The 12,088-nt window shown below is 38.1% G+C and overlaps 1 protein-coding gene across 1 annotated transcript in view; it reads right to left on the minus strand.

Annotated features, from left to right (window-relative positions):
• LOC114655151 (scavenger receptor cysteine-rich type 1 protein M130-like) overlaps positions 1-12,088 on the minus strand; it is a 134,612-nt gene that overhangs the window by 31,482 nt on the left and 91,042 nt on the right. Inside the window, exon 4 of the mRNA XM_028806015.2 lies at positions 11,494-11,604. Within this exon, the coding sequence (XP_028661848.1) occupies positions 11,494-11,604 (111 nt within the window). The remainder of the gene's footprint in view (positions 1-11,493; positions 11,605-12,088) is intronic.

Here is a 12,088-nt window from a genome sequence, read left to right on the forward strand (position 1 = left end):
GCTGGAGGTAGCAGAGTTAAAGATGGTAAGATGTGCATTGGGTGTGACAAGGATGGATAGGATTAGAAATGAGTACATCAGAGGGTCAGCTCAAGTCGGACGGTTGGGAGACAAAGTCAGAGAGGCGAGATTGTGCTGGTTTGGACATGTGCAGATGAGAGATGCTGAGTATATTGGAAGAAGGATGCTAAAGATAGAGCTGTCAGGCAAGAGAAAAAGAGGAAGGCCTAAGAGAAGGTTTATGGATGTGGTGAAAGAGGACATGCGGGTGATGGGTGTAACAGAACAAGATACAGAGGACAGAAAGACATGGAAGAAGATGATCTGCTGTGGTGACCCCTAACGGGCGCAGCCAAAAGAAGAAGAAGATTATATAAATAATCCTGGGCAGGAGACAGGTAATTCAGTGAATATGAGATTTTGAACCGAGAGATAAATGACAGTTGAAACATCATGATATTTACAACTCACTTCCCATAACGTCACAGGTGTGACTGATGTGGTCACATATTCCATAAGGCATGCTGTGTAAATAACAATTCGGGTTTGATGACGTGACCAAAAGAGGAACTGCGAGTGAGTGTCTTCAAAGACAGGAAGTATAAATGTGGAAAAATTAAGCAGGACATTAACTTTAAAAATAATGACAGCATCTGAGAAGCAGGCTTTATGGGAATGCCAGCCAAAAGAGGTTCAGGCACATGTGGATACAGAGGAAAGGTGCAAGTAGGGAAAAAGATATTAAATACTTTTATATTTATTATGTAATCTGTCTTCAATGTGGCTAGTATAAAAAAGGGTTTTTTTTTTTTTGCTTGTTTGTTTTTTAATTGGTTGCACTGACAAAGAAATGCATTTGAAGTTTAACGGCATAAACAAAAATTATGGTCTTAAAAATCCTATTTTCATTTAAGTAAACAGGAGCAACAACACATATAACAAAGCTGCTCAAAGACTTTTTTTGAGAACGACTTTCAGACAGCTTCGAGGAGATTCTGGTCCACCATCTGGCGTCTCAGGAAGGGGAAGCAGTGTAGTGTCAACACTGTATATGGTGGGGATGGTGCGCTGCTGACCTCGACTCGGGACGTTGTGGGTCGGTGGGGGGAGTACTTTGAAGACCTCCTCAATCCCACTAACATGCCTTCCAATGAGGAAGCAGAGCCTGGGGACTCAGAGGTGGGCTCCCCCATCTCTGGGACTGAGGTCACCGAGGTGGTCAAAAAACTCCTTGGTGGCAGGGCCCCGGGGGTGGATGAGATACGCCCGGAGTTCCTCAAGGCTCTGGATGTTGTAGGACTGTCTTGGTTGACATGCCTCTGCAACATTGCATGGACATCAGGGACAGTGCCTCTGGATTGGCAGACCGGGGTGGTGGTCCCCCTCTTTAAGAAGGGGGATCGGAGGGTGTGTTCCAACTACAGAGGGATCACACTCCTCAGCCTCCCTGGAAAAGTCTATTCAGGGGTCCTGGAGAGGAGGGTCCGTCGGATAGTCGAGCCTCGGATTCAGGAGGAACAGTGTGGTTTTCGTCCTGGTCGCGGAACAGTGGACCAGCTCTATACCCTTAGCAGGGTCCTGGAGGGTGCATGGGAGTTTGCCCAACCAGTCTACATGTGTTTTGTGGACTTGGAAAAGGCATTCGACCGTGTCCCTCGGGGAATCCTGTGGGGGGTACTCCAAGAGTATGGGGTACCGGCCCCCCTGATAAGGGCTGTTCGGTCCCTGTACAACCGGTGCCAGAGCTTGGTCCGCATTGCCGGCAGTAAGTCGAACCCGTTTCCAGTGAGAGTTGGACTCCGCCAGGGCTGCCCTTTGTCACCGATTCTGTTCATAACTTTTATGGACAGAATTTCTAGGCGCAGCCAGGGCGTTGAGGGGGTCTGGTTTGGTGGGCTCAGGATTGGGTCACTGCTTTTTGCAGATGATGTTGTCCTGTTTGCTTCATCAGGCCGTGATCTTCAGCTCTCTCTGGATCAGTTCGCAGCCGAGTGTGAAGCGGCTGGGATGAGAATCAGCACCTCCAAATCCGAGACCATGGTCCTCAGCCGGAAAAGGGTGGAGTGCCCTCTCAGGGTTGGTAGCGAGATCCTGCCCCAAGTGGAGGAGTTCAAGTATCTCGGGGTCTTGTTCACGAGTGAGGGAAGAATGGAGCGTGAGATCGACAGGCGGATCGGTGCGGCATCCGCAGTAATGCGGGCGCTGCATCGGTCTGTCGTGGTGAAAAAGGAGCTGAGCGGCAAGGCGAAGCTCTCAATTTACCAGTCGATCTATGTTCCTACCCTCACCTATGGTCATGAGCTATGGGTAGTGACCGAAAGAACGAGATCGCGAATACAAGCGGCTGAAATGAGTTTCCTCCACAGGGTGTCTGGGCTTTCCCTTAAAGATAGGGTGAGAAGCTCAGTCATCCGGGAGGGGCTCAGAGTAGAGCCGCTGCTCCTCCGCATCGAGAGGAGTCAGATGAGGTGGCTCGGGCATCTGATCAGGATGCCTCCTGGACGCCTCCCTGGTGAGGTGTTCCGGGCACGTCTAACCGGGAGGAGTCCCCGGGGAAGACCCAGGACACGCTGGAGGGACTGTGTCTCTCGACTGGCCTGGGAACGCCTTGGGATTCTCCCGGAAGAGCTAGAAGAAGTGGCCGAGGAGAGGGAAGTCTGGGCATCTCTGCTCAAGCTGCTGCCCCCGCGACCTGACCTCGGATAAGCGGGAGAGAATGGATGGATGGATGGATGGATGGATGCTCAAAGCTTTCACAACTGTAGTAGTAATAAGATATGAAAAGTGAAATATAAGCTAACTAAAGAAAATATTTAACTATTGTTTCTTGGATTATCAGTGCATACTGATAAAATGTGAAAAATATACTGTCCTAGATGAAAGCAGAAAAGATCATAAGACTATTATCACAAGCTATAATCATCATCAACAAGAGCAGAAGAATATATCTGGCATATCTTGGTACTGCAAAACTACAATAAAATGATACATCCATTTACTCTTTAACTCAGTTAACCATTTCAGGGCCATGGGGAAAGAAAAACATGATAAATACAAAAATGAAAATGTTTATGAAATATATACTTTGTTTTGATTTATAAATTGCCAAATAAATTACATATGCCTTTCACATTTGATTATGTCATCAATAGACTCTAAATATTTACTTTTCAAGCTGTTGTTGTATAAACTGGGACTTAATTCACAGATTATTAAGCAAAAGAAACTGCATACATCATTTCCTTTTATTGTAATATCATTGTCTACAAAAATACCTAATATACAGTACAAAAGTTGAGAACTAACGCAACATATACTGTATGTCATTTCTAATTTCTCTGTAATTGTCTATGTTTAAGTCAACTAATAAATATATGCATTAATTTAACTGACTCTGTTCAAGGTTGATTCCTGCCTTGCATATGAGGTTACATGGATAATCTCCACATGTCCCTTTGACTATGACAGCTGCAAGAACGAATAAATGAATTAAAGTAACTGAGTTAATACTAATCAATGACAGTGAAAAATGTAGTTAAAGATACATTTTAAATAGGCCTTTTGGCTACAAGCTCTGTTTTGTTTCTCTTTAAAAGAAGCACTATGATTGAATCCAGACTGGAGACATGCCAAAGTAGTGTCACTTTCTGCATTCTGGACTTGATTCAAGCACAGCTTGAAAAACATTTAGTTGAGTCTGTTGCCCAGACCAAGCTATCAAAGATTTTCCCACAGCATAACATAGTAAAATAGATTTACTGTAAATCACAATCTTAGCTTCGCAAGAAACGTATATATGTAAAAATGCTGACTAAGATATTAAAAAGTTAGCACTCATCGTTGGGCCGACCCTGGAAACTATTTTTATTTGGTCAAACTATTTAAGATAGTTACTATACATATTGCAAAACCTCATAACAAAAATGCTAAAACCCACCCATGTAAAAAATGGCAGAACACATTTTTGTGGGCACAGAAGGTGGCATACCTATAACAACAGGTTTAGTGTTTCCCTTAATGCCTTTCTTTGGGGACTTCAAAATTAAAAGCACAAAGTCCTTAATAAAAATGTAAAATTTAAAAAAATATATAAAAAGAAAAAAATCCACAATTGACAGCAAGATCACACAAACCTTGTAAAAAAGAAAAGTACAAAAAGAACACTTCCTTGGCACTTTTCTGTCTTACTGTTTCAAAAACTTGAATGTAAATTGAGAGTAGTTGGTATCTTTATTAATAACAGAAAATGGTTTCAACTCTGAACCTTAAGACAATAAAGTTAGACGAAAGTCATTTTATCAGTTAATCTTACGGTTTTATTCAAGAATAAAAAAGAAATCCTTATCCCTGTGAGGAAGTTGGATCCTTCATCCTCTTTGAATTGTCAGTAGTTTACCTCCATCTTTCAATATAAGATCAATAAATGTTCTTTTGCACCTTCTCCATCTCAGTTTACTTAATGAGAGTAATGTGCAATACATAATGTGTATTTCTCGTTCAATTCTTGCTGCCTTCTGTTATTTCTACATCTCTCGCTAACTTTCTCTTGTTACAGACTTATCACCCACTTCCTCTGTTCTATATCCACCACATTTTGTCCATTCTTATCCTTTACTTACATCATTTGACACACTTAGAATTCATTTTAGTCTGGCTATGTTTTTGCTAGGGATATTGTTTCTGTTCTGAAGATGCACATTTTATTCCTTACCACTTGAGATATTTATATTCTTGAGTTTCTTAAATAAGACTTTGTTAATTGTTTAGCATTTTTCTCAGCATGTTTATATTACACTTAGGGCATCTTTCCACCAATTACACAAGTCTGCCTGAGTTTCAATTACTACTCTCTTCCTGTGTGGCAGAAAGAATCAGACTTCTGAAAGCCAATTTTCAGGTCTTTTTGCACAAAGTATCCAAGAACAATAACAAATTTCAAGTGTTGCTTCTTAAGTTTTCACATGGATCAAAGGAAACAATCCCTTCACCCTCCTCTGGTTCACTGCATTCCTTTATGATACTGCTACGTTCAAAACAAAACTTATTTCAAACAACCCTGGTTTATAGTTAACCTGACAGACACTTGATGTCATCTGGCCTTCTGATAATTTTAAAGACTCCTTATACAATATCTGCCTAAGGTTAATTTGGATTTGTAGCTTTTATCCTCTAAAACTTTCTTACTAAAATAGGTTTGTTCATTAATCTCAATTTAATGTTCAAAGTTTAAACGATGTCTATAATCTTCTGTCATTATAATTGGCAATATTTGTAATTGCTTACTCTAAATTGACTCATAATATACTGATTCTAAATCTACTGTAGGGTAAACTCATACTGTTAATCTAATTGTTACGATCTGGCTTATAAATTAATTTTTTTCCAACTGTTCTTTTGGCTTTGAGTATGGTTTTTGGAATTTGGTTATGTTTGTCTTTTGGATAGTTGTGTTTTTAAACATTGTACATGCTCTGCCATCTCGTTTTGGATGCCGGCTTATTGTTTGCCAAACAGGATGATAAAGTGTCTAGTGATAATTAAATTAGGGAAACATGAGGGGGTTTGGTAGTCTTTCCTGGTGGTATTGAATGTAAGGCAGGAACCAACCCTGGACAGAGTATGAATCCTTCACTGGCTCACTCACACTGCCAAAATAACCTGACACACATGTCTTTAGGGAGCATATGGAACATGACATGGGAGAAGACAGAAAGTCTGCAGAGACAGCTACTGAGCACAGGATTCCAAAGCAGCACACTAGATTCATGAGGCAGCAGTCCTAGCCACTGTACTATCTATATTAAATGTTCTATATCAAATAAAAACTGATGGGAGAATGAACACATTGCACCAATGTTCTGTGTGGTTTCTCTGTTCCTATAAACAGCATGTAATGTATATATAACAGCACCTATACAAGCACACAACCCACAGCAATATTTTCAGATTGTACTTACTTTATTTGTCTTGAATTCTGATCAAACATGTTGAATTCTCATTGTAATCATATTACTCAAAAATGTAAAATTCATTATCTCGATCCATTTCACAACTTTTACAACAGTGTCATCACATTAGTGACAGACAAAATCACTGCAACAGACACAAATCTTGAAAGACATTGATGACATGACTTGTCCACACTTTGGTAAAGATATTCTAAATGTTTCATCCACAAAGCAAGTTTGTTTTTTAATATTGTCATTTATGGTTAAAGCCAAGATGCTGCCTTTGCTAAAAGTTAAAAAAAACACACACAAAAAACATTCAGGACTTTTTACTGCTAATCTATAATTACTAAGAACACTTTTCCTATTAAATGTCCATTATAGTTAACGTGCATCCTTCTGGACAATTTTGGCCTATCCCAAGGCTGTAATGATGCTAATGTTTAAGATTTTCTATTGTCTTAGAAAATAATGTATTATTCTAGATATTTCTCCACTGGCCATGGAAAGTCAGGCTTTCCATATTTTTTCCAGTATTTTTATAAAGTGCATTAGAATGGCAAAATAAACAGGCTGAGTTATTTAAATGAATTTTTTTGAATTTATTAAAACCATACAAACAAGTCAAACTTAACAAACTAAATTCAGTTCAACCCCCATCCAAGAGATAGACAGGAAGGCTAGCAGCCAGAGTTAAACTTTAAGAGTAGAAAAGAAGGAGGAGACTCCTTTTCCCCAATATAAAAACTTATTCTAAAATGTTATTAATTAGATCCTGCCAGGTTTTAAAAAAGTTTTGAATAGATCCACAAGGTAAGAATTTGATTTTTTCCATTTTCAAATATTATATTGTATAATATCAGTTACCCACTGACATAAAAAAGGTGGGCTATGATTCTTCCTGTTGAACATGATAAGTCTAAGTGCTAGTAGTGAAGTAAATTTAATTACAGTTTGTTTGCCCTTCTCCACTTTAAGCCCATCTGGGAGTACACCAAGCATAGCCATTAATGCATTAGGAGTGATTGTGACACCAAGGCTGTCTGATAGGCAATTAAAAATGTTGGTGCAGAATGGTGTTAATTTGGTACACACCCAAAACACATGGCCCAAAGAGGCTAGAGCTTGATTGCAACATTTTCAGGTTTGATCTTGCCCTGGAAGCATTTTGGACAATTTTAAACAACATAGAAGTGCTTGATAAAAGATTTTAAGTTGAATAATTGCTTGCTTTGTGCATATGGAGTAGGAGTGAATTCTGTGCATGGCTGGCTTCCAATTCTTTTCTGAAATGTTGAGTAACAAATCCTTATCCGACTGTACTGTGGGATCTTTGAAAGGAAGGGACTTTAAAATGTTTTTATATATTATAGAAATGCTGTCTGAGTCATCAAGACTGATCAATATTTCTTCTAGAATAGAAATAAGTGGAAGGTGAGTGAAATTTGGCAAATTTTGTTTAGCAAAGTTTCTAATTTGGAAATAATGGAAAAAATGTGTTGATGGGAGGCTAAATTTGGAGTGTAACTGTTCAAAGGATGCAAAGACATTAAGTGATTTAATCCCATACGTTTTCCAAGCATTAAAAACTGTGTAAGTTTGTGAGGTTGGAAAGAGGTGGTTATCATGTAGAGGTGCCACAGATAAAAGTCTCTCTATCTTGAAATGCTTCCTACATTGGTTTAAACTGGTTAAATTAAACTTAACCAGTTAGGTATATACCAACCTTCAATAATACTTTTATCTGTTTTGAATGAAATTAAACTTAACCAGTTAGGGATACACCAACTTTCAATAACACTTATATCTGTTTTAAAATAGATACAATTCAACAATTTTGTTATGCAAAATCTTAAAGCACAGATCTGCAGTTGAGATGCACATACAGTATTGAAAATTAGCTTTCAGAGAGCATAACTTGAAAAATCCCTAAGCTATTGCAAAGTGGCAAATAAAAAATATATTTTTCAGGTATTGATCCAATTTATGTATCAAAATGAACTATAACAGAGAATGTGATAAGAGGCTGAACAAAACTAATGACTGTTAAGGTCTCTGCATGGATGACCTTTTGGGATTCAGGATCAGTCTTACAAAGTATAAAGACCACCAAGCCAAGGGTCCTTTCTACTTTCCCAATTGTTAATGCATAATTAAAAGGACAGGCACCTGTGTTTGCTCTCAAATAGTCTGTCCATGCCTATTGAGAATGGTGCTCCTATAATCTGCTCATGGGAGCTACCTGCTGTGACATTTCTCTTTAAGAAGCACAAATCCATCTGCACTGGTGAACTGCTATCTGCACTTGTGTCTGTCAAACAATGCTGAGAATTCTGTGCAGCCTTAAACCAATGATCTGTTCCTTCCAGATCCCTATATGTGTTTCACCCCATATAAACCATGGGGCTGTTATCTTCTTTGCTAGTTAGAGTATAGCCATGTATACAATGCGTATAAACAAACAAACAAACAAATAAATAAATATATGATACAGTACCTATCAAATAATACAAAAAGTACACAACACCTGTTTCGCCCTAATTGGGGCTCATCAGGTGTACGCATGTTTGCTTCTTCTTATGGTGATCGAACCTCAAACGTCAGTGCTTGAGGCGAAGGGATGTGTTGCTACCGGAGACAGAGAATGGAACACCAAAGAGCTGGGAAGTGCCACTGGGTACCCTCAAGACAGTTACCAGAGAGGAAATTCAAATGTTTGGCAAAAGACGGTGACGAGACACCATTGGACATCTTTGACTTGAACACGAATTCTGGTTGGCTCCAGTTCAAGACCACTACATCCTTGGAGCAGATTTCTTGGCTGCATACAGAGTGGTCCTATACTTTGGAAAAGTAAACCTGGATCTGTGGGGAAGCAAAATACCTGTGGCTGAGATCACACCACGACCACAGCCTTCAAGGCATCAGCACTACCAGATCCACTACACTGGCAAGACTACACTATTCAGGCTTCACACATTATACACTTCATGTCTACATTTTGTCAATTATTACTAAAACATGAAAAAGTTTCTGTTTTAACAATGTGTTTACATAGATTGTTGTAGACATGGAACACACATGAAATGTATGTATTCCAAATGACAATCTATTATTTCCCCTCTACAACTTCAGGAATTTCACTTCAAGATAAACAGTGAGCACTGAGAACCTTCTTTGTGAATTGAGCTGCAGCAGTGGGCAGGGGGATGGGATAGCAGGCTGCTTGCTGCTTGTGCTGATCGACACATTTACAACACAAAAGACGCTGATAGAGAGGTGCAAAGGAATTTAAGGTGGGCTGGGATTACGAGTTTTTTCATAGGCTTCCAGAATTCTAGTGTTAAATAAGGGGTTAAAAATATAAGATGGGGGCACTACAAATTAACCAGCTTATTCATTTTATCCATGTTTATGGCACTTTTACTAAAATATTTATAAAGAAGGAATTGCTTTAATATACAGTATGAATATAGCAGTCATTTTTTTTTTAAATAATGCTTTAAAAAATGCACTGAGCATATCGAATGGCATTTTTCTGCACTGCATACTGCCTATTTATGGAAACTATTGCTATTGCAATGATTTTAGATAATGTACTTTGCTTAATATTGCATAACTGCAGTTTCTGCTTTTCTTTGCTATGGAGAAAAGAAACACGAATAGGAAGTTCCAGCTAATGGAGACAAATGGTAAAAAAAATTTTTATTGAGATTATTAAAAACAAATAACATTCCATACAAAAACAAGTCAAACTTAACACAACTAAATTCAATTCAACCCTCACCCAAAAATAGTAAATACAGTTTAAGCTTGAAGTACACTACATGGTCAAAAGTATGTGGGGACATGTTAGGAAATACTGTGTGAGTTTGTGAGTGTTTTTGAGTATGCCATTCCTGTCAAGTTAGGACTTTTTGTGCCATCTATTTGGCCTACACATAGCTCAGAACTCAATCCTATTGAACACCTTTGGGATGAACTGGAACGCCGATTGTGAGCCAGGCCTTCTCATTCAACATCCATACTACACAAACGATCATTTGGCTCATTGGCCACAAATTCCCATGGACACAATCAAAAATCTAACGGAAAGTCTTCCCAGATGAGTGGAGGCTGTTTTGACCACAAAGAGAAGGGTATCTAACAAGCCTATATAGGTGTGATGGTCAAGTGTCCACAAGTTTTTGACCATAAATTGTATATCAATAAAAAAAGTATTTAAAAAAACTTATTAACTGCATGTATAAGCACAAAGTGATGTATAGCACTAATATTATGTGCATACAGTATTTGTAGCTTATTTTAATATGCCAATGGATGCTTTTGGACTACAAAAACAACTGTTCTCATAGATTCTCTCTAGAAACAGATTCTGTACTTTGGATCACAGTATATAATGTGTTTAATCTCATAATGACATTGATTTTGTCCATCCACTTTTCCCTTTAACTCTTATCAGTTTTTCATATGCCTGCAGCTAAGAAAGAACCCATGAGTATAATGTCTTCACCACTATAATTAATAGCAGGGATGTTTTTAAATGAATAATGGATTGCTTTAAGTTTCTGATAGACCATCAGGTTCAAATCTTTCACAAGGCAAAATATTTATATACTATAGCAGGATAGCATGCCATTTTTGGTGTTTCTCAGTGTCAGAAATAATGGCAACATTTTCAATACAAATAGGCAGGTTGCAAGGGAAAGAACAAATTTAAAATAAAGCCTGTAACCTATTTGGGGTTTCCAATATGCTCCTGCCCAAAGGTAGCACCACAGTTCTATCATTTCTCATGTTCCTTATCTCTCTTTCTTCTTTATTCTCCAGCTAGTAAGTCTTTGCACAAGTTCTTGTTTAGATGAGCTCTCAGATGAGAGCAAGCTTAAGGATCATTTCTGTCTATTGTAAGTGCCAGAAGCACTTTTGGGGAGTTTGACTAAAGACTTGAACCTCCCAGCATTGTGTATGCCTGAACCTCTGAAGCTTCTTTGGTCTTAAAAGGCAATATAGCTCTAATGCTGCATGTTATTATGAAGTAGAAACTTAGACCACATTTTCCAAGTTTGGGCTGTGTGCTGCCACTAAATATACAAAAGATTTATAAGCGGCATTCTTCCCAGAAACTCACAATTCTGAAATTCACTGTTACAGTAAAATTGTACCATAGATCTAGCTACTTCTTTGGAGGTGTCAGCTCTTTGTGTCCCTTCCTTATCTCTTTTTTCTGCAAATAGCAAGTCAGTCATCTTCTTGCTACACTGTTTCCCATATATCTAAAATGCTTACTTGCAAACTCCACTTGAGATTTGAGATTTCATAATATTCTGCTATAAAGACCTGTGTAGAAACTGGGATTTGTCTCTTTATAAAACACAGATGGCTGTACTCAATAGTTTTTAAACACCAATCTCCTTAGGTATAATTTTTAACTATTACATACTGTATGTGATTTTACCTTTAATCCTTTAGGTTAAAATTGTGTGTGAAATTCATTACTGGACAAGAAAGTTTTCTTAAACTTCTTAGAAATGTATGCACAGACCTTCTTTGACTGTTGAATCTTCCAAGCAGTCTACTACCAAGACTTTACTGGAATTGCACCTTTCTTCAGACCCTCCATGCAGCTGACAATCAGACACTTTAGGCTCAGATCCTTCATTTCAGAAAAAGAAGAAAACAAACATTTTGTTGAAATTATTTATAAATATTCATAGCTTAAATAAGAGTAAAATATCAATATTGACAAAATCAAGCATCTGCCATTTTTTAGGAAAAAATGTTTGATAAAAAAGCATAAATACATCTTTACTAATTTGAAGGTCAATGTATAATATGCCCTATAGTTTCAAAATATAGGTCTCATTGTGCCTCCTATTCATTTATGCTTTCTTCGTTTAACAATCTGTTAGAATAACACAACTAAAGTCTGAATCTTCATTCAGGGAGCAATGTTTACTGATCACTAACTTGCACGGAATGAATAGTATGAACAAATAATTTAACAAGCTTAGGGAGTAGCAGTTTAGCACACATTACTCATTAGGACACATTACTCACATTCCAATACATTTCACCTCATAACATGACTGATTCAAAACATTGTGGTGTATATTAGTCAGTGTCAAGATTTTGAACAA

This window comes from Erpetoichthys calabaricus, chromosome 1 (assembly GCF_900747795.2).
Source record: "Erpetoichthys calabaricus chromosome 1, fErpCal1.3, whole genome shotgun sequence".
Classification (NCBI taxonomy): Eukaryota; Metazoa; Chordata; class Cladistia; order Polypteriformes; family Polypteridae; genus Erpetoichthys; species Erpetoichthys calabaricus.